At 55.8% G+C, this 25380-nt stretch overlaps 1 protein-coding gene across 4 annotated transcripts in view; it reads right to left on the reverse strand.

The window, feature by feature from the left end:
• The window catches only part of MID2 (midline 2), a 63756-nt gene that overhangs the window by 37760 nt on the left and 616 nt on the right, over positions 1-25380 (reverse strand). For all 4 annotated transcript variants that reach the window (XM_058032449.1, XM_058032445.1, XM_058032446.1 and 1 more), the window contains exon 2: positions 10169-10890. In XM_058032449.1, coding sequence (XP_057888432.1) covers positions 10169-10834 — 666 coding nt within the window. In that variant the 5' untranslated portion in view covers positions 10835-10890. The remainder of the gene's footprint in view (positions 1-10168; positions 10891-25380) is intronic.

Genomic DNA, 25380 nt, shown 5'->3' on the forward strand with positions numbered 1-25380 from the left:
GCACAACCCCCATCTGGCACGGCCTCCGACCAGAACCCAGAAACAAAGCAAGAGAGAAATGAATAAAAAAGGGAAGAGAAAAAGTGGGAAGAAAATCGATTAAACTCCAGAGTTCAGGGAGTGACATGTTTAATTGCTAATGTGGCTTTGGGATTATTCTTTTTTAAGACTTTTTTACCAGCCCAGCTGGTGTCATTCTCTAATACCCAGCAAGCAGCAAACAGATTGTGGGAGATGCGTTGTGCTCTCGCTGCGCTTTCTGCTAATAAATAAATAAATAAATAAATAAATACATAAATGCAGATCAAAGAAGTGAAACAAACCCCTTCTGGTAATTTTTTTCCCTTCTGTTTCCCAACTGGTCCCAAACATATTTCCTGCTGGGACTGACAAGGAACACTGTGAAATTCAGAATCACAGCTTTAAGAACCGAGTGGCATCAGATGAAACAGAAATGCTGGATTTAAACAAGAGATGAAGGGGTTGGGCAAACACAGTCTCGGGCAGAGGCCTGGCCTTCCCAAGCCAGGGGCATTGCAAAGGGTGAAGGGGATCCCTGCTATGGATGGAGGCCTCGGGCTCCTGGGACCAGCCCCAGGCTGTCCCACCCTCCTTCACCCTCTTCCCAGTCCTAAACTTTAATATAGATTTTTTTCCAGTTGCCACACTATCACTGTGTGGGAAGGGAAACAAGAAATTTCCCTCTCATTTCATCAGAAAAACAGATAAAAATGAGCTCAAGACAGTAATTTCTCTTCTTCAGAGCATAACAACTACGCTACACCTGAGGTAGATTGCAGGGATTAGAGACGGTGATGAGGAGAAGGAGGAACAGAGATGCCCAAACTGCGTCTCTGCCACCTCCAAAACCACTGGCTTCCATGGGGATGAACTGCTGGGAATGCTGCCTGCAGGGTGGCTTCCCCTGAGGGGTGCTTGGGAGATGTGTCCAAGGGAAGCCCAAACATAGAGAAGACCAAGAAACAAACAACCAGCACTTGGTCTCCAGTGGAAGCATCAGCCCAAGGACCACCACCAGATTCCTCTTTGAGCACTGCTCTGGTCCCCAGCAAGTGGCACTCAGCAAGCCCAGCAGGGCCTGTGGGCATGCTCCTAGGGAAGGGAGAGGGCATTCCCAAGGGCAGTGCTCTGGCCCCTGGGTGAGAGGGCATTCCCAAGGGCAGTGCTCTGGCCCCTGGGTGAGAGGCTATTTCCAAGGGCAGTGCTCTGGCCCCTGGGTGGCCAAGCTGGCACATTGAAGCTCACACATGGGACTGGGCAAACCATGCTCAGTGGGAGACTTCAGCCTCGCACACATCACCTGCAGCCTGGCTCTGCTAAAAATTCACTCTTTTATCTCGTGACTTGTAAGACTAAAGCAAAACCCCAGGACTGCTCCAGCAGCTGTGGAACAGCACCAGCCCCCTCTGAGCCCGTGGCACTGCAAAGTGACCCCAGCAGCTGTGCATGTCCCCTGCAGCTGCTGCACTGCTCAGAGCTGGCACTCCAAAGGCACAGAAGCCCAGCAGCACCCCAGGAGCAATCTGCCCCTGGGATGGCATCAAAGCAGGGGCTTGCCAAGGCCCACAGCAGCGTGATGCCATGTGGAAGCCACAGTGCAGATACACACAGGCTGTGGGAGTGGGCAGAGCCTGACCTTGCCTGGTGAGAGGACACTGCATGCCATGCCCTGCTCCATGGACCCTGGAGAGGGGCTGAGTCCTTGGTTTATTCAGTTTGCCTGTTTCCCACCACTTCCAGAGCCTCCTGAGCTGGAGGGTAGGAATTGCAACCCCCTAGCTTTTGCCGGTAGATTGATGCTTGCTTCCCCAAGTGGCTGGGGAAGAGATGCCACTGCATCCTTTTCTCCAGCCCTGCCACTGGAGGACAATACCTCATGGTCCCTGTGCTGGTGCCTGAGAGTCTCTGGGAGGAGACTGCAATGAAAGCCTCAACACATGTCTCACCTCCATCTCTGCAACGCATAAACAACCTGCTCTGTCCTCACCTGGCACATTCCAAACAAAACCAGTGAGTTTATGTTGCAAACAGCATTCCTAAAACACACTCCTAAACCCCCCCTGCTCCAGCTGCTTTCTCCTTAACACCCTCTCTAAGCACCCTTCCATTTCTCAGCCTTGTGCGGCTTCCTGCTGGATCTGACTGCCAGGAGTCTGCTAACAAAGCCATGGCTGTTGGAAGCCGATGTAAACTCAGACTCTCCTGCCTTTGACCCAGTCATTAGTCCCCTAGAACATCAGCGTTCCTGACTGCACCACGGGCTCACAGCTTCCCAGCATCCTGGCCCAGCTTTATGCCTGCAGATGCCATCAGGGAATAGCCAGCTTTCAACTTCTGCACCCAATAAACTCACAATCCTCCATCCAGTGTTAATAAAAAATGGTTCTGTGCACCAGTTATCCAGGAAAAACACCATTTTGAGAAGTATGGAAATACTCAGGGTGAGTTATTTTGAGATGAAACTTTACAAACACACTTCAGAAAGAGGTATGGGTTTTGTCAGGCATCATGCTGCAGCTCCATTACCCCTGAACCACTTGGAAACCTCTCCTTCTCCATAGTACAGGGAGAGCTTCAGGCAGGACACGGCTCCTTCCTTGGCAGGCCAAAGAATGGACTTGTTTTTTTCACGTTTTCCATTATAGACTGGATTTTTATGGATCACTACCACAAGCATCCGACTCTAGCCAGGACACAAAGCTGCAGTGAGCACATCCATCAGGCTCTCTTCTCTCTCGACCTTTAGTTTCCAATAACCATCATCACAAAAATAAACAAACAAAGCCAAGGAACTCATGCTGAAAGACAACCCGTGCGTGTTTTCTTTTGGATACCGGATGTCTGGTTCCCAAAAGCCCTTTGGAGAAGCAAGGGAGGAATCTGGATTTATCATTTTGGCACATCCTGCTTGACACACACCTTATTGCACATTATTTGCTGAGCTTATCCCATAAACCAGAGATGTGCACAAGAGCACAAAGGGGTTCAGCTGGCTCACAAGTATTTGGCTGCATATCGTGATGATTTTGCACACTAAAATGCCCAAATCCCAGCCTTTTACAAGCAGATGTGAATGCTTGGAAAAGCTGGAGTGCTCAGAATGGGCTTGAAAAGGGCTGTGCTCAGAGGAGATGGCAGGGTGCACGGGATAGCTGTTGGATAAATCTCCATCCTGCTTTCTCAGGAGGAAAAGGTGTTTCCTGCTGGGACATCCCACCCAATTCCCTGGCTGCCTGCACCTCTGGCCATGGGGCAGGAGCCCATCCTGCCCTCGGCTGCCCATCCTGGAGCACATTTGATGAAGCCCCACATGCACAGAGCTGATGGGGGCAGAGCCAAGGGGAGCTCACACCGGTGGTGGTGTTTGATATCCCTCCCAAGAACACTGCTGGACGTGTTCCCATCACAGCAAAATACTCTCCCAAGCCAGCCAAATGAAGGGAAGGCAAGCAGCAAGACCAGGAGATGCCTAATCCATGCCATAGAGACTAAGATAATTGGAAATATCCCTGCTCCTCATACCTGAGACTCTGCATCAGGGCCAAGGACGTTGATCTATGCCCCAAAGGGCCTGGCTCCCACAGACACTGTGAACCCCCAAAGCAGCCCCAATCCTGCTGGGCACGGCCAGAGCCCAGCACAGGGCACAGGCAGCTCAGGGGCACTGAGAGCCTCCTCAGAGGAAGAAGCCAGCAGGAGCTCACACGGTGCCACTGCAGTGCTGCCGCCCAGCCTGGCTGCACAGCCTCCACCTCCTGCCATAAAGCTCCACCTCACACGTACAGACTTTACAAGCTCCCATTGCACATCACACAGCACGGCAGGGGCACAACACCCTGCCAGAACAGGGCTCCCCAGCTGCTCCAGACCTGCCCTCCTACGACCACCCAGCCAGGAGCGCAGGAGCAGTACCAGAGGTGCAGGAACTTGTTCATCTGGAAGCCAGCTCAGAAAATTTTGGGGACACACCTCTCTGCTTTCCTCATCACAGACCTGCCTGTTTGTTGACAGAGATCAAACCCAGGTGGGCTGATCTGCTGCTGCTCACAGAATCCTTTGGGGTGGAAAAGACCTTTGAGGTCAAATGAAAGGACACAGCTCCCATGGGGAGCAGAATCTGTCAGCTCTGGGGGACGTGCCCAGCGCCACAGTAGCCAACAAGCACTTTCCAGCAAGAGGATGGTTTCCCTGGAGATGCTGAAAGCACAAAGCAGGAGCTGGGACACTCGGAAGAACCAGCCTCCAGCTCATAAGGTAACCCCACCTCCTCCTTCTCAAGGTCCCTGAGATCCATCTCCACTCCTGACACAGGAGGATTTATCAGCAGATGTGCTGCTACTGCATATTGATTTCTACAAAAAGGCACATCAAACTACTTCAATTGGATATTCCAAGCTGTTTTTTTTTTTAAAAAAACAACACATCAGCTGTCAAGGTAAAATCACTTAATTACACCTGTCAGGTGTTTCACAGGCTAATGTGATAATAATAGCAATATTCAGTATCAGAGAGCAAGGTTTTGAGCCTTCTGAGAAATTCATCTGACACTCAACTGCACGTAGCCGACTTTCCAAATTACTCAAAGCCACTGAATGTTGCTGGGACCCATTTTTCAGGGACACACATGTCAGGAATCACCAAACAGAGCCTGAGAAGAGCCAGCATCATCCCCAGCGCTCAGCCAGCAGCATCAGCTGAGCTCTGCTCATTCCCACTCTTGAATATTCATTATGCCCAAATGCAATATATCCTGAATATTAAACAAGAGCTACTCAGGGCAGGAATATCAATCCCTCAGCAAAGCTGCTGGTTGTTTGGGGAATGGAGGGCTGCCAGCTGTGGGGAGAGGGAGAGCATGGCTGCTCCTGCATCTCCCAGGGAGGTGCTGCAGGGCAAGGAGCGCTGGTGGCCTCGCAGCAGCCACGGTGCACAGAGCACAGGAGGGGCAAGGGCACACAGCCCTGGGCACAGGAAGGGCAAGGGCACACAGCCCTGGGCACACAGCTCTGGGCACAGGAGGGGCAAGGGCACACAGCCCCGGGCACAGCCCAGGAGAGGCAAGGGCACACAGCCCTGGGCACAGGGGAGGCAAGGGCACACAGCCCCGCGCACAGGAGGGGCAAGGGCACACAGCCCTGGGCACAGGGGAGGCAAGGGCACACAGCCCCGGGCACAGGAGGGGCAAGGGCACACAGCCCTGGGCACAGGAGGGGCAAGGGCACACAGCCCTGGGCACAGGGGAGGCAAGGGCACACAGCCCTGGGCACAGGAGGGGCAAGGGCACACAGCCCTGGGCACAGGAGGGGCAAGGGCACACAGCTCTGGGCACAGGAGGGGCAAGGGCACACAGCTCTGGGCACAGGAGGGGCAAGGGCACACAGCCCCGGGCACAGCCCAGGAGAGGCAAGGGCACACAGCCCTGGGCACAGGAGAGGCAAGGGCACACAGCCCCGGGCACAGGGGAGGCAAGGACACACAGGCCCCTGACCCAACCCTGCAGCCCAGTGCTACTCCCCGGCCAGCACTGCTGCCCAGCCTTCAAGTAGGGCTACACTCTCCAAAACTGTTGGCCATGCCTTTTTTAAAAGCAAAAATACACTTTGTTTCCCCCAAATCAGGCGTTCGCAGGGTGGCACCTTCCAACACAAGCAGCTTGTGACCCCCTGGCCCAGCACAGTCTGCCTTCAGGCAGGGCCTGTCACTGACATGGCTGAAGTGCCCGCAGCAGAAAGAGGGGAAAAAACCCAAATAAAATATAAAATGCAGCAGCTGTAAGCTCTCCAGAAATACAGCCACTGGAGGGGAAGGATGGAGACTCACAACCTGCACAGCCCCTCTGTGCAAGAGGGTCACCTGAAAGAGAGGCCTTTCTGAACAGCTCAACAACCTGCAGAAGGGAAAAGCAGACAGGCAACCACACCCTGCTGCAGAAACACAAGGGCTTTGATCAAAGAAAGTAACACCTGTTAGTTAAAAAGAACCTCATCTACAAACCATCTTTCCATCTCCAGAGAGCTTGGACTCCAGTTCTGGGCTGCCATCTCCCAGGATACAAAGGCTAGAGATGAATCCTCCAGCCCCATCCCAAACACAGAGTCACCAAGGCATTTTCACACAGTTTTATGCTTTCATTTTCCAGCTCAAACTGCTCTTGAGATAGCAACATTGAAATCATCTTGGATGTGAATGTAGGTTTGGAAAAAGTGAGAGATTAATCTAATCAAAGCAGTTTGCAGCTCTGCTAACTCAATATCCATAATAGCTTAGTTATTAATAAGGTAGAAGAGGAAAACTCTCCCTAAAAAGAAGATTTCTGGGAAGCAAAGCAAATTATCAAAGATCCCAGCCCTCAGCGCTGGTTCCTGGCCCCCGTGACCTCCAAGCAATCAATATTTGAGCAGGGATGAGGATGATCTGGGTGCTCAGTGTCAGCTGAGCACTTGCTGCTCGCCACTGAGGGCAGCGATGGGGACGAGAACGCTGTGGTGGGAGCCTGGTGTGTGCACAGTGCCCCTGCTCAGGGAGGTCACTGGATAACAGAGAGGCTCTGAGATAACACTGAAAACACCCAGAGCTGGTGGGAAGCTGATGGCTGAGCGGGGGCTGCACAGCTGAGGCTGTGGCACCTGAGGGGACACGGGCTCCCTCCTCAGGTCCCCACAGCAGTGAGGGCTCCAGCCTCCAGCAGCACTGACCTGAAGTGAGCTTTGCCTGGGGCTGCATCCCCTTCTCTCCCCTTCTGGAAACAAAGCAGCCAAAGCATCCCTAGTTCAGCACTCAGGTGCCAACAGCTCCGACACCACCAGAACTCTGTTCCTGCTGGGAACTGCCCCCATCTGTTCTGTGGGAGTCTCAGCAGTCACAACTGCAGCCCTTGTCCTCAGCTGACTCTTCTTGGTGTGAAGAAATAGAGATATACACACCAAAATTCCTCTGAGCACCACGGCAGTGCAGTAAATTATAAATCAAGCAGCAATCTGTGACTCACCCGGAACTAGTGGGAACACACTCGCAGCTCCCAGGTGAACAAGTCCCATGGGGAAGCGTGATGGAGAGTTTTCCTCAATTTTCTACCCTACCACTCTCCTAAAAGCCTTGGAATGACTACCAGCTCTCTGCACAATTTGTCAGCACAGGGAGGCTTTGTTAATCCTGGTCTCACTCCCACAGCCCCACGGGAGGCAGTGCTGCTCTGACAGGTAACACAGGATGGGTTTTCCACCTGGCTCACGGCTCTTTCTCCAGCAGAGAGCAGATGTGTTACAAAACACCACACTTCTCTTTCTTTTGCATATTTCCAGCCTGTCAATCTACAGAAGACACAGCACCAGCAAAGGAAAAGCCTCCTCAGAGCTGGCCCTTCTCTGGCTCTTCAAAGGGAGCAGAGCTCATGTTAAAGCCACCGACAGTGGCCAGTAATTAAGGCAAAATCCTTTCTTCAAATACTCCTTCCACCAGGAATTGTGGATGGGGGAGCCAGCTGGAGCTCTGCACACAGAGCTGCTCTTGCTGTATCCCCCAGTGCAGCCCTGCCCCAGCCTCAGCGTGGCAGCAGCACGGGCAGGACCCAGGCAGGCACTGCAGAGAGGATGCCAATTACAAATTTCTAGCAATCTGAATTTATAATTGGCTGAGATTTCACTCGGCAGATAATGCACTGCTGTCCTGGGCACTCGCTGTATCTAGGTCAGGCCATTAGTTTTGCTCTTAATCTACACACAGCTTTAATTTCGTCTTTAATGTCGACTTCCAGCTCAGCATCTCGAGCCATCCCACACCCACAGAGAGGGAAAACCAGCAGCACCATCCTGCTGGAGGCTCCCAGCCGTGCTCACACAGCAGCAGTGCTGGTGCTGCCTGCACTGGGCAATCAGAGAACCATGGAATGGCATCTGCAGCTGATAACCCTTGGCATGAACCTTGCCAGGGAAAGAAAATGCCACCGCATCCATCCCTGGCACCCCAGCTTCAGAAAGCTCCTGGACGTGATTCAGCACTCCATCCTCTGCCCCATCCTGCCTGGCATCCCCATGGCCCCTGCTTAAATCCAGAAAACTGCTCACACTGGCTGGAACTGTAATTTACAACATTAACAAATGGAGTTGAAGATGCACAAAATAAACCCATCACATGCATTAAAGGGATTAACGATGGTTCCTAAAACATCTGGAGGTGTATAACACAGTATGGATGGATCATTGCAGAGCATCCACAGGGAAGTCAGGCTGCTGGCATGTGCTGGAGACTTTAGATGTAAAACCAGCTTGGAAGAAAGGGGAGCACTGGGAGAAGGTTTCTCATTTACGCACACTAGTCCAGTTTCAGGCACTCAGCTCTTCTAAAGAGACAAAAAAAATTCCCCACCAAAGATAACTGTGGAAAGCACAGCCCTTCTGACAACAGGAAGTTACTCACTTCAAAAACCCAATTTTTCATCAAAAAAATCTAACTTGAAAGGCGTTCCCAGCTCACTCAGGATGCGGGATCAAAGCCAGGGATTAAGTGCATCTGCTCACTGCTGGCTGCCTGAGAACACTGCAGAGCTCTGGGAGCAGCCCCCAGCTCAGCAGCGTCGTGCTGAGGAGGGGACAGAGGGGCAGAGCCCCCCGTGGGCAGGGACAGGGGGCACAGCCAGCGAGGCAGCAGCTGCTCCACTGGCCACAGGTTCCCGGGCAGCAGCATCCTGTCAGCACACATTTAAGGATTTCAAGTATTTCAGGTACTTGCAAGGATTTTCATTGCTGCCAAGGAGCACACGGTGGTCAGAGCTTGGGCTGAGGCCATGTAAGAGATGGCACAAGATGCCAAAACAAATACTGGCTCTTTTGGTGAAGCCTGGCATCAATCCTGAGCACTTTCTGCAGTGGAGGAAGAGTATCAGGACAGCAGTCACCCAAAACTAGCCCCACCAAGGCACAGCCAGAGGCAGGGATGTGCTGGAGGATGAACCAGAAGAAGGACACACATTGAGGTCCTCTCCAGGCAGCTGTGGCCACCCTCAGCCCTGCTCCTCCAGCAGCTCCAGCCCTGCAGAGACTGAGGAGCTGGGCAGGATGAACAGCACAGGAAGAATGCTTTCAGCAGAAGAGAGCTTCCATCCATGGCCAGAATCACTTAAGACTTATTTAAAAGGGAAAAGTGTTCTGGCAACCTGCTAGGCTTCCTCAAAAGGATTTGCCTGGCTGGCACAGGCTGGATCGGGGAGGAATATTCCAGGGTTTTAATTTCTCTGCCCAGGTTTTATTGCATGCAAACATACATGGTCACTGCTTTTGAAGGTTTCCAATTTGCTAATTGAGACGTTTCCTCATGGAAAAAGAATGTCCTGGACTACGGACACGGCTGCTGGCGCAGCTCTGCACACCGGGGAAGCTTAGGTGAGGATGATGAGATGGGAGACAGGCAGGCAAAGCAAGCCTCCCCAGGCCCCATCTGGCACCAGCCCAAAGCCAAACCTGGTGGCTGGAATAGGAAGAAGAAACACCCAGGACATCCCATCCCATTCCTCATGCCATCAGGGGTGTTTAGTCACAGCACTGGGCACCTTGCAGCAAGTTCAGGAGAGTTGGGAGATGGGGAGGTGGGAAACCAGCCCAAGAAACTGGACATCTAGGAAGATTTCTTTCCAGGCACCAGTTTGTTTAAAAACAAGGAGGAAAAAATAATCTGGTCTGCACAAAAAACCCCCCAAGTGTTCTGTGTTTTTGCTGGAGCACTGAAGTATTCCTTCTGCCCTCAAAATACACGAGAGTGGAGAGAGTGGTTTTGTTCTGAACATGAACAGGTCAAAGATCCCAGAAAAGCACTTTTGGGGCAGAATGAGCCTGGAACATGAAGGGAGAAAGGCCAGAGGTAGCACAGCTGAGAAAGACATGAGCAGGGTTCTAATGGGAACATGACTGCTGCCACAGTCACGCCTCACCAGCATGACCTCAGATGGGACTTGCTGTAATTTCTTTTTTCATTTTAAAAAAAAGGAATGAAAAGTGTTTTGCAGGCTTATTCAGAACGCACGGGGGGTGGAGAGGGAATTCAAACTTCATACAGGTCAAATATCATCCATGCAGGTTCACATCACGTTCACTGCAACCGCCGCTCCCGCTCAGAGACAGCTTCAGAGCGCTCTGGAGGAATCCTGCGTCCTTACCTTGAGCTTCTCGAAGCGATCGCTGAGCGACGCCACTTGGTGGTCCCGGTGGCGGCCCACCAGTTTGCATAAGGCACAGATGAGCTGGTCATCAGCGACACAGTACATGTTCACCTTCTCGTTCTCGTGCTCCAGGCACGTCAGTCCGCGGAAGTGCGCGTCGGGCACGGGCTCCACCAGCCGGTGGCTGGTGAAGGGCTTCTTGTTGGGGTGGGTGGCGCGCAGGCAGCGGTCGCAGTAGGACACCTCGCAGGTGATGCAGGTCTTGACGGCGTCGCGGGGCGGGTCCTGCTCGCAGAACTGGCAGGCGATCCTCTCGCCGGCCACGGACATGGTAGGGCTGTTGCGGTAGGTCCTCTCGCGGCGGCTCTCGCTGGGGGAGTTGGGGCCGCTCAGGGACGCCTTCTGGAAGCGGTCGATGATGTTCTGCAGGGTCACATTCCTCTTGAGGCCCTCCAGGCCCCGGTGGCTGAGGGAGATGACATAGCGGCAGGTGGGGCACTGGAAGGCGGTGATGGGCTCGATGGACTCGCTGGAGGAGCAGCTGGACACCAGAATGCGGTGGGCACAGCTGAAGCAGAGGCTGTGGGCACAGGGCAGCAGGAGGGGGTCCTCAAATAACTCCAGACAGATTGGGCAGGTCAATTCTGACTCCAGTGTTTCCATCTTTAGTTAACACAATCCTGATTCAGCATCAAAAACCGGGGAAGGTGGTCAGGAACCTGCAAGGAAGGAGAGCAGAGAAGTGAGACTACAGCTGCATTCCTGGGCTGCTCCACTCCTCCAGCAGCAGGTGCCTGGGGGGTTGGACACATCACCCATGCAACACCTTGACACCCTTTGCATTCTGATGCTGTCAACTCCAGCCCTGCCAGGCCCCTGCAAGCACAGGCTGGAGCTGTCTCATCCCACATGGAGCAGAGCCTGGAGTCGCAGTGGGACAGGAGCCGCATGGAGGGGATGGGAGAGGAGGAGAAGCAGCTCCTCTCACACCTTCCAGCCCAGCCAGGGCAGGACCTGGACCACAAGGCTGGAGACAAAACCAGGAGAAACCACATGATTTCATGTTTGTGTTGGTGTGTGCTGCCAAGACCAGGGCGTGGCCGTGCTGGCATTCCACGCTGCTCTGAATGGCACAGAAAAACCTCTTAACATCCCCTCCAGCAGCTCCAGGCCTGCTTCTCGTGAAGGAGAAAAGGCAAATCATGTCGTGGAAACTCTGAGCAGAGCAGGTTGGGAGCTCTCAACATCCCATCCTGCTCCCTGCTTTTCCTGGCCATTGCTTTTTGGAGCAGGGTGGGGAGGGCATAGCAGTGAAATTACACTTGGCAAAGTTCCACTACTGGCTGTCCTCTGCTGCACTCCACAACAGCCAGGGATACCTAAATCAACTCCAGCTGGAGGCAAACAAGCTGTATTTTTAGCTCCCTTCCATTGCACGAGGCTGGAAAACAGCTCCCAGCAGGCAACTCAACCTGCTGCTCCCAACTCTCGTGTGCAGAGCACCAGGAGCTGCATCCCAAGTACTACCCAGCCTCTGCCAGCATCCCAGCATGTTCCCAAACAGTCGTGCAGTGACATGGAACCGGATCCTGCCTCTCCTCTCTCACCCACCACCCCGTGCACAAGCGGTACCTCCTGGTTTCCTCAGCCACAGCAAGGCAGGCTCCGAGTGATGCCCACTGTGGTGTCCCTCCCTCAGTGTGGATGCAAGGAGAGCCCTGTTCAGTCACAGCCACAGGGAGCCCTCACCCTGGCACTGCTGCAGGAACTGACCCTGTGGGAAGCAACACGGTCGCTTCCAACCTAGCCTTGTTTTCACCCCTGGAACACCCTGGTGTGGTGCACAGGCTCTGCTTGGGGAGAAGATGAAAAACCCTTCCCTGTGAGGGTGGGGAGGCCCTGGCACAGGCTGCCCAGAGAAGCTGTGGCTGTCCCTAGGTCCCTGGAAGTGTTCTAGGCCAAGCTGGAGGGCGCTTGAAGCAACCTGACATAGTGGAAGGTGCCCCTGCCCATGGCAAGGGACTGGAATTGGATGAGCTTTAGGGTCCTTCCAACCCAAACCAGCCTGGGATTCTGTGAAAAAGGGCTGTAACCAAAGCATAGGGGGATAACCCAGCAGCAGGAGAGGGTCTGGCTGCTGGAAGCCCCAGGCTGCTGCTAGCACCTGCAAATGGCAAACTGCACAGGTGCCACACTGGGCCATGCCCACCCCCATCCCACTGAACATATCCCTTCCATCACCCCCACCCCACTGCACCATCTCTTCCCCATTGTCTGAAATAGGATGTGCAAGTGCCTGGAGGAAACCCTGAGCTCTTCCCTGCATCAGCTCAAGGGGCTTATAAAATAAATCCCTTGGATATTTTCATACGTTCATGCTGAAGCAGCTCTTGCTGGCCAAATGCAGCCTTGCACACACATTACACATATTTAAAGCTATTTTTCTTTTCCCCAAGATTGACAGTGGAGAAGCTGCTGGATCCAAACAAGCAGAGGAGCACGAGGGCTCCCAGCAGCTTCCTCTGCACAGCCCACAGAGGTTTCTGAAGCCTGGGAGCTGCTGCAGCCATGGGAAAGCAGCGGGGAGGAAACTGCTGCTGGCCCTGAGCCTGCTGCCTGCTTGGGCTGCCCTGCATCCAGGGGGCTCCCCGAGCTGCAGGCCTGGGGATGAGGGGTCCCCATACACCCCCAGTGCTCTGGGCACCTCCCACACCGGCCTCTCCCTGTGCCAGAGCTGCAGCCTGGCACCAAGAGCCCCAGGGCAAGAGTCCCTGTGCCACCCTGGCACCAAGAGTCCCTGTGCCAGCCCAGCTGGGGGCACAGCCCCTCCTGCCTCCCATCACTCACGGGTTCTCCCCGGTCAGCAAACACAAAGATGAAAAAGAAGAAAGGACAAGAACAGGATTTGTTTCATAGCCTAAGACTGGGAAAAAAATTTAAAAGTCAGGATTGGTGTGAGAGGCTCCCCAACACCTTGCCAGAGCCAGATGTCCCACGGAGCAGCATCTCACACTCCCATATCCAACTTCAGGCTTCACATGCAGCTCCATTGCTATCCAAGGGAAAACAATGCAGGAAGTTTAAACAGCCTTTGATTTTGTTACTGAGGGACACTTGTACATCAATCTTGTTTTCCTTGCTGGGACATGACCTGTGACGGACCCAAGAGGAGCCTCAGGCTGGGACAGAAACCGGAGCCCTCTCGGAGGAGTGGAGGAGGCACAGGAGGCTGCTCACAGGCAGTGGGGCAGCAGGGACAGGAGCCTGCCTGGAGCTGCAGGAGCCCTGCTGGAGGAGCCCCCTCCGAGGAGGAAGGGGAGCCCTGCTCCAAGATGCTACACCTGGCAAAGCAGCCATGCTGCCAGCAGAGCCTTTCATGCCTCTCACTTTGATGTTCTCTTTGATGTCCAGGACTGACACAGCTCATGGAATAGTTGATTAGATTAAAATGTGTTTTCTTTAGAGTCATTAACTCCCTAAATATAAAAGTTGTAAAATACTACCACTGTTTATAGACAGCCCTGTGTCCTTTGTGCCCAAGAGTCAGTGGCCCTGTCCATGCTGGCCTGCAATGACAATGTGCAGCAGCAGCAGGTTAACAGCATGTGACATCCAACCAAACACTTTTCTGTGTTGATCTGAGCTTTGCCCAAAACTGAGGGAAAAGGGGGAGGGGGTGGGAAATCAAGCAGGAGCGTGGTGAGGGTGCATGGGTCACCCTTGGCCAGTTACACCAAGGGTTCCTGGATACAAGGGTTCCCCCACCTCTTCTCCCAGATAATTATTGTCACAATATCAAAGCTCTTCATCACTGCCTCAAGCTCACGGGTTTGCCAGGAGAGATGCAGAGGTTTGGCACCAAGGGAAGAAGGAAGGAGAGACATGGAAGGAGGGATGCTGCCCACATCACCCCATCCATACCTGGGAGGGAGACATCCTGGTGTACATCACCTGAGGCCACAGGCATCCAATCCAAAATTCATGCTTTCCTCTCGAGCAGCATCCAGGCCTCATTTTTACCCATGTTTTCCAAGTCCACATAAAATTCCCTCTGGTCTTCCCCAGCATCAACCCAGGGCAGAATTTGGCCAGCCTTCAGAGTCCCACACCAGGATATCCAGATATGTTCAGACAAATGTTAATTCTGCAGGTTGGTATTGTCTGCACCAAATATGATTATTTATTTCCCCTTCCCCTTTTTATCCCTCTTTTTTTTTTTTTTAACTTCCCCTCCCCCTCAAAAAAGCTCCAGCCGAGATTGCTCAGCTCCTTCCAAGAATGAGGCTTTAGAAGAGCTATGCTGCTCCACCCGTGCACTAACGAAAAAAGTAATAAAATATGGCAACCCTTTCCTTAATTGGCACAGTGACAGCAGGATACAAAATCTGGGCAGCAGTTGTCTCCATCCTTTTTGTTGTCCTTGGGAAAACGAGTTCAAACCCGGATCAGTGTTGAGGGGAGGACAGAACAGCCCGTGCAGCAGCCACATCCCGTGTATCTCATTCCAGGGACCCGTCCTGCAGCCCAAGGGGAAGGGGGAAGAGGTCCCCCCTCCATTTCCCCAGCTCTGCCAATGACCCTGCGCTCCTGCCAGCTCAGCCTTCCCAGCCAACCGGCCTGGATCTGCCCTTGGGATGGGCCTGTCCAGGAGAAACAGGGTCCTAGGAGGAACACAGCCCCAGCTGCGTCATCAGCAACAGCTTCTGACCCAAGGAAGGCACCCCAGCGAGAGCGGAGGCCTCCAGGCTCCTCCAGCCAATTCACATCCACCGTTTCTCATTCCTTCTGTGCTTTATTTCCATCAGCTGTGCATATGTAACACCAAATTTGAAGCTCAAAGCTGCAGCCAGCACAGAGCACCCCTTGGCCACATCATCGCCTCTACTCCTCCCTCCCAGAACACCTGAACACATCAAACAGAACACTCCCACTGTAAGAACTCCAGATTTGTCTGAGGCTTTCTGAAAATCCCAATGATCTGTCTCCCAGCTGCCCTCCCCAATCACTTCACTGCCATACTAGAAAAAGAACATCACCTGCTGCAGTTAAACTGAATTCCCCCTATAAAAGCCTGTGTTGCTGCCCCTAATCCATCAAATTGAACCAGCATTTCCATACCAGCTTTAATTATTTTCCAAGCCAATTTGCTTAGTGCTAAAGCAAGGTTGCTCCACATAATTTCCACTGCTCTCTGTGCATCTCTTAAATGAAGGACAGAGCCAGGAGGCTTGGTTCCCATGCAGCAGTTCACTTCAATGAGAGACCCCTGTGTGCTGGCAGTTCAGTTGCTTCATTCTTGAACACTCCAGAAGAGCCACCAGAGCCCAGCAGGCACTGGCCATTTGTGCTCTTTAACTCCTCCATTTGCACTGCACCTTATTCCCTCTGGGAATTTCACCCTCATCACTGCCTTCACTGATGGGATGAGACCATTTTGCTCCATCACAAAATCCCTTTACTCCTGAATGTCTCCTGTCAGGCTCCAAGGTGGGGAAGGGCTGTCTTGGGCATTCTGCACGGGACAAGGATGCTCCAGCTAAAGCCTACAAGGTCTCCACCTCATTCACCTCCATGATGTCAGAGAGGCAAGCACCAAGAAAAGATCCTTTTTTCATCTCTAGTGATATTCTGGCACAAGGGAAAATTTTGCCTCTTTTCTACAAATAGCGCCCGGGAAGGTGACAGCTCCTGGAGTGCTCCCACAGGACCCCAGCACAGCTTGGGTCCACATGGGGCTCCCCGGGGATGCAGCATTTTGGAGCCCTTGAGCTGCAGGGTGGATCAGGAAGGGATTGCCCGCAGTTTGCTCCCTGGCTCCTGCAGCCATACAGCAGGAATCATGCCACGTGGATTCCCCATCAGCTGGAGGGGTCTGAAGACACCCCAGGCAGCCACGGCACACACTGCTGCTCTCCGGGACATTATGGGGCACTTCCCCCTGACACCATGCAGGAACCTTCCCCCGCCATCTCCATCAGTGGCCTGGGGGCTGACAGGACACAAAAGGCTCAGGACACCTCTCCAGTCCCCCCACTGTGGCAGAGCCCTGGAGCACAGCACAGCTGCTTCCAGCTCCTGGGGAAGACAGCAGCTCCCCGAGGGCCCCAGCACTTGCCTCCCTAATCCGTGAGACCTGGGGCTGCAGCAGCCAGTCTCAGGCTCTGGCAGGTCACAGACCACAGCAACCCTCTTTTCCACACGCTGCATATGTCTGTCCGTCCATCCGTCCGTCCGTCCATCCCCCCTGCAATGAAACCCACAGTCCCTGCCTCTCTGCCAGCAGCTGCCCCACAGCTCAGGGGCTGAAGCCAGGGGGTCACAGGGGGTCTGAGGGCTGGGAGGGGGCCGTGGCACTGACAGGGACAGCTGCAGGCACAAGGCTTTGGCAGGAGCAGACCCACCAGGCCGTTGCAGAGGGGAGTGACCCCCTTCCAGCCTGGCCCTTGGGAAAAGCAGCTGGTGAGCAGGCATGCCACCAAAGTGGCACGTCCAGCATTCACACAGCCCCGGCAGCCCTGCCACCACACCCCCCACCCCCCGCAAATTGTCCCTCCGCTCCTGCCGCAGAACCCACCGTTCCAGGCCTCACCACCCTCCCCTCCCTCACCTCTCCTGCAGCTCTGTGCTCTCCTGCCACCCTGCTCTGCCAACCTCTGCAGCTGATGCTGTGCAGCAGGCGAGCAGAGCCAGCAGCTCCTGAAAACAGCCCTGCTCCCAGCTGGCTCCTGCCAGAGCACACATGGCAGCAGCCTTTGATCTGAGCCTTTCTCTAGGCGCACCCTGTGGCTCTGCATCCTTCCCCTCTTCCTCAGCCACCGCCTGCAATGCAGCTCCAGCCCAGCCTCGTCCCTACCACAGCCACCACCCCCGGCCCAGCAAGGATGAGGGAGGGCATATGGTGCTCTGCAATAACCTCTGGGCTCCAGAGCAAGTCACGGCTCGTATCCCCCAGATGGAGGCTGCAGAGATCACACAGCTCGGCACAGAGGTCTGCCTTGCTGAGGAGGAGGGCACTGCAAGGTAAAGCCCTTGGTCTCCCCAGAGGCTGGAGCAGCAGCAGCCACCTCCTGTGCTCACAGCCCCAGTGCTGTACTAGGGGACCAGCATCCTTCAGGGTCTGCACCCCACGGGGCACACCAGGTTTACGCTCCAGGCCCTTCCTAGTGGACACCCAGTGCAGGACACTGGCACAACTCACCCACAGAGGAGGGGAGTTCAAAGAGGTGCAGAGACATGACCACAGTGAAGGCAGGGCTGAGCTCGTGGCAAAGCCCACCACGGGAAACAGCCAGGAAACCAGACCCAGACTTGGGAAGGCAGCAGTGCTGCTGTCACATGAGCGTGACCACAGTGAGGGGCCAGTGCACCCCAGCAAGGAGCTGGCCCCGCACCAGCGCTCCCCAGGACCCCTCGTGCTGTGCAAAAGGCAAAGCTCCGCTGCAGGGATGTTTTCTGGGGGGTAGAATAACAACAGATCCTCAACCAAAGAACGGGGGCTCCCCCTGCGCAGCACAGTCTCAGCCCAGCAAAGGCACAGAGCCCAAGAGGGGCATCCCACCATGGTACCCCCAACCTGCTCTGGGCATTGCCCCTCTGCACCACCTGACTCCTGCTGGGAAGGGAGAAAACTGAACGGGGCCAGGGGAGCCAGAAGGGCTCCAGAGGGGACGGGAGCTGCTGCCTGAACCAAGGCTGTGTCACGTCCCTGCTGGCCCGGGGCTGCCGAGCGTGCTGATGGAGCTCCGAGGAGCACCCGCAACCCCGGCACCAGGCCAGCCCAGCCCGTGGGACACACGCTGCCCGTGCCACCGGCTCAGTCCCATTTTGCTGCTCGGTGCAGCAGCAAAAGCAGCAGCTCCGACCCCCTGGCAGCTCCCGGCCCCACCGCACGGAGGCTGTGCAGCCAGCCCGGGGCCTGGCCGCCGTCCCGGCCCCTCCAGCCTCCCCGGCCCACAGCGAGATCGGCCGCGCTTCCCAGAGACACTGCGGGGCCGGGCAGTCCAGGGGCCATTGTGCTGCTCTGCGCAAGGTTAAATATATCCGCACAGCTCCTCGGGCTGCATTCCTGGGAGGCCGAAAGGATAAACAACACTTCCTGCAGGAACTGGACACAATAGGGGGATAATTAGCGCTAATGCCCAGTGCAGAAACAAAGCAGGTAGCAGATATTTTGGACTTCCACCCTCCTTCTTCCCTCTGCACCCCCCTCCCACCCTGCAATGCTCAGGAAGAGGCACTCAGACTGGCATAACTGGGCTCCCGGGCCACCTAAAAGAGATTAATGATTTAAAAGGAGGAAAGCTGCCTCTTTCCAAAGGGGCTTCACCATCCCAGGCACACGAGCACAAGTCTCGCAGACACGCTTCTCTCAGAGCCAGCCCGGCTCAAGCGGGGCCATGCCCGGAGGGTCCCGGCAGAGGAGGTGGAGATGGAGCTCCCGGCAGGGCACAGCCAGCCATGCCAGCGCTGCCCAAAGCGCAGCGACAGCGAGCTCCCATCGCTGCGGGAAGGGACCCACGGCCCCCACGGCTCCCTCCGCAGCCAGCCAGATCTGCTCCTCATAGTCACCTCCTCTCCATCACAGCCAAGGCCCAACTAGGCCTTGTTTTCAATCTACAGCAACTTTTAATCCTTTTTCCTACCCCAGTCCCTTAGGAGCGCTCCAGAGACCAGCCACATTTCCCAGTCCCCCTCCTGGTGCTGCGGAAAGACAGAGCGACCCAGCGCTCCCTGGACACTTTTCCAGCGCATTACACAGGTCATTTAAAGCCTTTCAAGACAAAATGCTCCCACGCCCTGAGGTGACTCAAAGCCATTAGCATCTCTTTGGGGAGGCCTCTCCACTGCTGCACAGGATCACTTTTGCCCATCATCTCAAAATAAAAAAGATTTATAAACAAAAAAGCACCAATTCCCCTTGGCTCAGCTTCCCGCTGCAATATCCCCGGTCAAGGGGCTGGATCTCTAGAGAGGAGGAGGAGGAGGAGGCTCCAGCACACAGAACGGACAGGTATGGCAGAGCCACTGGCTGTCCCCATGTCCCATGGTCTGCTCTGAATGTCACCGACCCCCACAGTGCTGCCATTCACACGTTATGAAGCACACCGAAGGATGCTCCACCAGCAATACCACTGCATCCTCTGGGACCAGCCCCAGGCTCACTCCCCCAGCCACCCAGGAGCGGCTTCCTGAGCCAAGGGCACCAGCACAGCCGTGCCCCTGCAGGACATGGATTCCACTCATGGATGGCTCATGCCAGCGCGGGGACTAACTGCTGAAGGCAGGCACGGAGCTCCCAGAGCGAGGGGAGAACCACGCAGCTCACCCCATCACCCCATGGCTCAGCCTGTGGCAATGGACCAGGAACAGCCCAAACCCAGCACAGGCTGCATCCCGGAGCACACTAAACAAGTCCACCATCCCCACCCAGCTGGGTGGAGAACTTGGACCACGCTGGTGCCTCCATCACCCCTGTCCCCAGCCAGCTTGCCTCCACCACACTGCATCCCTCCAAAGCTCTCTTCCCTGCTCTGAGGGGCAGCCAGGGTAATTTTGGCAGCATGCAGGAGCTCTGGATCTGCCTGCCATCCCTTTCAGCTCCGCTCAGCTGCAATTCAGGACATGAAGCAGGTAACTGCAAAGGTAATTTCCTCCTGCCATCCCTGCTCCCTCCCTGTGGGCTGCCCGAGGGAGGCAGAGGCTTCTGGCTGGCGACAAGAGGCAGGGCACAGACAATACCTGCTCTCACACACTGATAAGTTCTTTAATGATCTGAAAGGAGCCCAAAACGCTCCAAATTTTGCATCTGTCATGATCACAGGCAATTCCAGAGCCTCCCTGGGGGGTTTGACCCACCAAGGTGCCTCCAAGAGCACCTGACACTCCTGATTCCCCATGGGAAACGACTGCGGCTCCACAGACAGGCAAAGCACACTCCTGCTGAGGAATGACAAGTGGACACAAATTCCTGCAGCGCTGGAGGGAGCACAGCACTCTGCAGGGTCACTCCAGGACTGACCACAATGGTGGCCAGAGGCTTGGGAAAGTACTGACAGGAGCAAAAGAGTTTTAAAAAATTCCACCTCAAAAAACTGATAGTGTTATGTGTATAGATATATATTCAGTGTGGCAGGCCTGTGGTCTGCCTCATGCAGGTGCTAGAGCACTGAGCAGCACCACAGCCAGCAGAGCCAGCACAGCAGCGTCACGACAGTGCTGGGGGCAGCCTGAGCCAGCACAGCACCCAGTCCAAACGCCAGCCTCCTCAGGGAAATGGTGAGCCAGGTCACCATGCAGTTCAAAACCCCCGCCCATCGCTCCCCTGAGGAGGCCCAGGGGGCAGTGAAGGAGAGCAGCTGCTCACAGCCCCACCCCTGAGCTCAAAGGCCAGTGCTACTGCCCCAGCCCACCCCTGCTCTGGGTCACTGACCGTCCCTGAGACCACCCTGCCCTGCCTCGCTGCATTCAGTCCTGTTACACAGCCAGGTTTGTGGGGTTCTCTGAGGATCATCCACAAAATGCATTTAAGCTGCTCTGTGTCTCTTTGAAAAAGGAAGCTAATTTATTCCTCAGTATTGCTGCTGTGGTGTCAGAGGATGCTGCAGGCTCCACCTGTGACAGCTGGCACACTGTCACCTCCCCTGTGCCCCCACAAACCCCACTCCAGCCAGGCCTCTGCCTCCTGCCTGAATGCAATTTTCCCCCTTCAGTCAACCAATTCAAGATTGGGTTTGTGTAGCAGTCGATTTCCTGCATCTGCAAAGCGAGAAATAGACTGAGCAATTCATTTCTCTCTGAGACACAAATCTCAGTTATAAACACAATAATGACATTCTGCAAAGGCAAGGAGCCCTTTCATTTGGAATCCCATGGAAAGTGTGTGAAGCTGGGGGATCCCTGACACAGCTGGCACACAGACCAGCTGTGTGTGTTCCTGCATGGATGCAGCACGAGTCCCTTGGATCTGCCCTCAGACTCTCAGTGATGCAGCAAGTTTCCACTTATTTCTCACATTGGCTTTTCACAAGCCTGTGGGTGTGGGTTTTCCTTCTCTAGCAGCCACCGGATAGTGAGATCTATAAAATACAGTTTTGAGACCTGAGAGCTTGTAGCATCCAACTGCAACATCTGTAAAAAAATCTCAGAAAAAAAAAAACACTCCAACTCCTCCAAACAAACAAAAAACTCCCACAACTCTCCCCTCCTCTCCCTCTCCCCCATTTCCCTTCACTCTACTGAGAGTAAGTAACTTGTTTAACCCACACAGTGGCAGCAGCATCCCCCATTCATTCACAGGCTGCTCTGGCTGAGATTCCATTCCAGCCAGATCCCACCTCCACCCTTTTCCTGTCCAAGGGCGGAAATCTCACGGGAAATGCCCAAAAGGAAGCAAACCAGATGCCACAACCCAGTCGGGAAGACCTGGCGGCAGCACTGGGCTCCTGCAGCAGCAGCAGCCCCTCCCTGGCACCTCCCAGGCAGCCTCCCCTTCAATAACAAACAGTTTCCATCAGAATCACCACAAGCCTTTTCCTCTTTAAGGGACTCCCCGGATTCAGCACAGTCCAAAATGCTCCTGGACCTTGGCAAGGCAGCGCTGGCTGAGGTGGGAGCAGACACAGAACACATCAGGCTTTCCCACACAGCTGGGCAATGGGGGCCTGAGGCACTGCAGTGGGGCAGTGTCCCCTCCCCAGTGCTGGGCTCTGGGAGCAGTCACTGGCGCAGCACTGGGAGCATTTGGGACAGCCCACATCCCCTGTGAGCATACAGGCATAGAAGAAAGGGACATCATTCAGGGGGAGGGAAAGGGGGACAGGGACGTGATATTTAGGCTGGACATCAGGAAATGTTTTTTCACCCAGCAGGTGACTGGAAACTGGGACAGTTCCCCCCCTCCAGGGAAGCTGTGATGACCCCAAGGCTGTCAGAGCTCATAAAGCACTTGGACAGCACTTTCAGGCAGATTATGAGATTCTTGGGGTGTCTGTGCAGGGCCAGGAATTGGACTTACTGATCCTGATGGGTCCCTTCCAACTTAGCCTACTCTATGATTCCATGACAGGGATGACAGCAGCGCTGAAACACAGGGAACTCCCCAGCAGAGAAACGTCCCCTGCCCTCCTGGCACCCAGAGCACTCCAGGTTTGTTTGCTGGGGGAGGAAGGCAAGCCCACAGTGACTAGGGGATCAGTGAGCTGCACGGAGGCTGACTGGCACGACAGAGCTGAGACTGCAAGAAAAGAAGATAAAAAGTGGTCCAGCCTGACCCCCTCACCAGCATCCCAGATTTTTGTCACTGGAGCAGGCCTGGGGGCCAGCAACCCACTCCTGTCCTTGCTGTGTTAAAAGGCATTACTGGGGGCTGGGGGCCGCCTTCCCCATGGCAGTGAGCTGGCAGCCCCAGAAAACAAGGGCAAGGGTGTCCCCATCCTGGTCACAGGGCAGGGGGCTGGACTGCCAGCGAGCACAGTGGCTGTTTCCTGAGCAAGTGCAGTGCATCCAGAGGCACAGAAAGGGCAGCTCTGCCACCGGCCGTGCTCCCTGCGCCAGGGGCTGGGACAAAGACAGCAAAGGGCAGAAGATGAAGCCCCCACATCCTGCCAGCATTGGCAGGGCCCCACCAGTGGCACCCCAAGGGCCAGGGCTGCGGCACGCCTCGCTCTGTCCTGCATTCTCCAAAGGATGACACAGCCACAAGCTCCGGGCTCAGCACCGTGCCCCTCCCTGCACCAAGGGTGAGAGGCACGTCCAGGGCCGCTGGCACAAGGTCCAACCCAGTGTTTCCAGCACTGTGTAGGAGCGCACGCAGGCGCCCAGGATGCCAGGGGTGCGATGTTCCCTGCACGCCACTGCAGCCCCCCGCCCTCGCACAGCACAAGGCGCCTTTCAGAGCCACACAGACACAGCATTCTCCTGCTGGTGACCTCCCTGCCCTGGCATTTCTGGGAGCCAGGCTCCACAGCAGCGAGTGGTGGCGTTGGAGGCAGCAGCCCGAGACTGGTCAGCAGCATCCCCACGAGGGTGCTCGCTGCTCAGAGGGGCTGCCAGGGCTGCCTCATTAGGCTGCAACACACACTCGCTTTCCAGGCAAACAACACCAAAAACAAGGGAAGGCAGCAACACAGGCTCCAGCCTCCCCAAGGCTTTGTCCCCCTCCAGAAGGGAGCTCAGGGGAGCAGCCACAGACCCCCTCACCCCAATGTGGGGAGCACCAGGCTCAGAGGGGTTCCCAGCAGGCTAAGGTGGGTTTGCAATTGGCAGCGGCAACTCCTTACAGAGGAACAAAATAATCACACTGCTCATCAGCTTCCTTTAATGAACCAGCTGTGCAGCCTGCAGAGACAGTTCTGGTTCCAGCATCTCTGATGGAACAGCCTCGGTCTCTCCAGTGACCAGCCTTTGGGATGCACCAACCCCCTAAAGCCAGGGGCTGACCCAGGAGCTGAAAGGCTTAAGGCGCCCCTCCCCAGTACAGAAGCCCCAAGTAACAGTTCAGAAACCCACAGAAAGCCCAGGGGAGTCGCAGCGTGGGTTTGGAAACATCTATCCATCCATGGAGGGGATGGAGCAGGAGACAACATAATCCTGGCTTTAAAACTAAGTCATTTATCCATCTCACATGGTCCCAGGGCCAATCCCACTCTGCTCACAAACTGGCACACACACTGACACACAGCCCTGAGCCGTGCCTGGACCTTGGGGGCCAGCACAGCTCACCCGGTGCATGCTTTGCAAGGCAGGCATTTATCACCCACTGCAGCTCCATCTCTTTTGCAAAGCAGCACTTCCAAGCCAGGCAGGACGTGGGCTGTGCACAGGCACGGCCTCCCAGCCGCCATGGGAGGCTGCACAGGGCACAGACCCAGCTCGGATCGCAGCAGCCAGCACATCCAGGGCTCTGCAGCCACCTGCCTGAACCCAGACAGCTGCTGCTGTCGTTGGCATCGATTCATCCTTCCTCCTTGTATTGCTATTGCCCTTACTGTCTTTTCCCAGGAGCACCCTCAGGGAACAGCCTCTCGGTGCGAGGGTATTCCAGCACTGCTGCCTGGGCCAGCCCCCCTCCTTCCCTCCCTCCATACTGTGGCCAGTTTTACTACCCCTCGGTCAGGGGCACCAGCCAAGCCTCGAGTCTGCTCTTTGACGGTGAAATGCAGCACAGACCGCCTCAGCACGGAGCCCATGCCAGCCAGGGCAGCGGAGGCAGCTCTGCACAGCCCCTCCCGCACAGCCCGAGGGGCACTGCCCGCTGCCGCCGGGGTGCAGGAGGGAAGGGCGCTGCAGAAGGCTCTGGGAGCGCCTCGAGCCCACGCTCAGCGCCCCCCTGGCAGGCCGACAGGTCGGTGGCACCTCCCAGGTTCGCCAGACACTGCCCGATGATGCCCCCCTGCCACCCGGGAGCCAACAGTGCCCTGTGCTCCGCCAGGCACCGCTGCCAGCTCCCACCCGGCTGCGGCAGCTCCTCCGGCAGAGCCGGTCTCCTCGAAGCCGCCTTCCGACAACAAAAGCCGAGCCGAAACCTCCGGGCTGGCTGGGGAGACCTGGGCGGCAGCCAGGAAGGGCAGGAGCCATTAACGCCGGCGTGTCCGGACTTGAGGGAATGACGGAGCAAGCGGAGCCATCTGCCCTCGCCGGAAACTCCGCAGACCGCTGGGCAGAACAGAACGGCCCTTCACCGCACTCCAGCCCCCGCCAGCTGTGCTCCAGCCCTCGCCAGCTGCGCACACAGGGGCAATAAACTGCGGCTGGCATGTTTTTGAGGCAAAACAGGAAAATAAAGCGCGAGAACGAGGTGACACTCGGGCACGTTTTCCAGCAGCTGCACAGGTCCTCGGCGCAAGCAAACGCACTCCGCTGCCCGCCCAGCAGTGACACCCCAAAGCTCGGGCAGCACCCCGGACACGGCTCCCGACCTCCGGTGCCCGGGGGGCAGCGCCGGCACACCTCCCGCACGCGGCCGTGTCTCTCCTCTGCGGCTTCCGAAGCACCGGTCACGGAGCCCGCTACCGATTAACTTGCGTGGCCCCGGAGTTCACCAGATTCCAGCCCCGCTGGGAGAAGGGGTGTGGGGGGCCCAGCAGGATCAGGGCAGCACCGGCCCCGCACCGGCTCTGCGGCGGCGGCGACGACCCGGCACCACAAACGGCTGGGAGCTGCCGCGGGGCTGCGCAGCGAGAGGGGACGCGCCAGTCCCCGCCGTGAGACCC

This window comes from Melospiza georgiana, chromosome 12, assembly GCF_028018845.1.
Source record: "Melospiza georgiana isolate bMelGeo1 chromosome 12, bMelGeo1.pri, whole genome shotgun sequence".
Classification (NCBI taxonomy): Eukaryota; Metazoa; Chordata; class Aves; order Passeriformes; family Passerellidae; genus Melospiza; species Melospiza georgiana.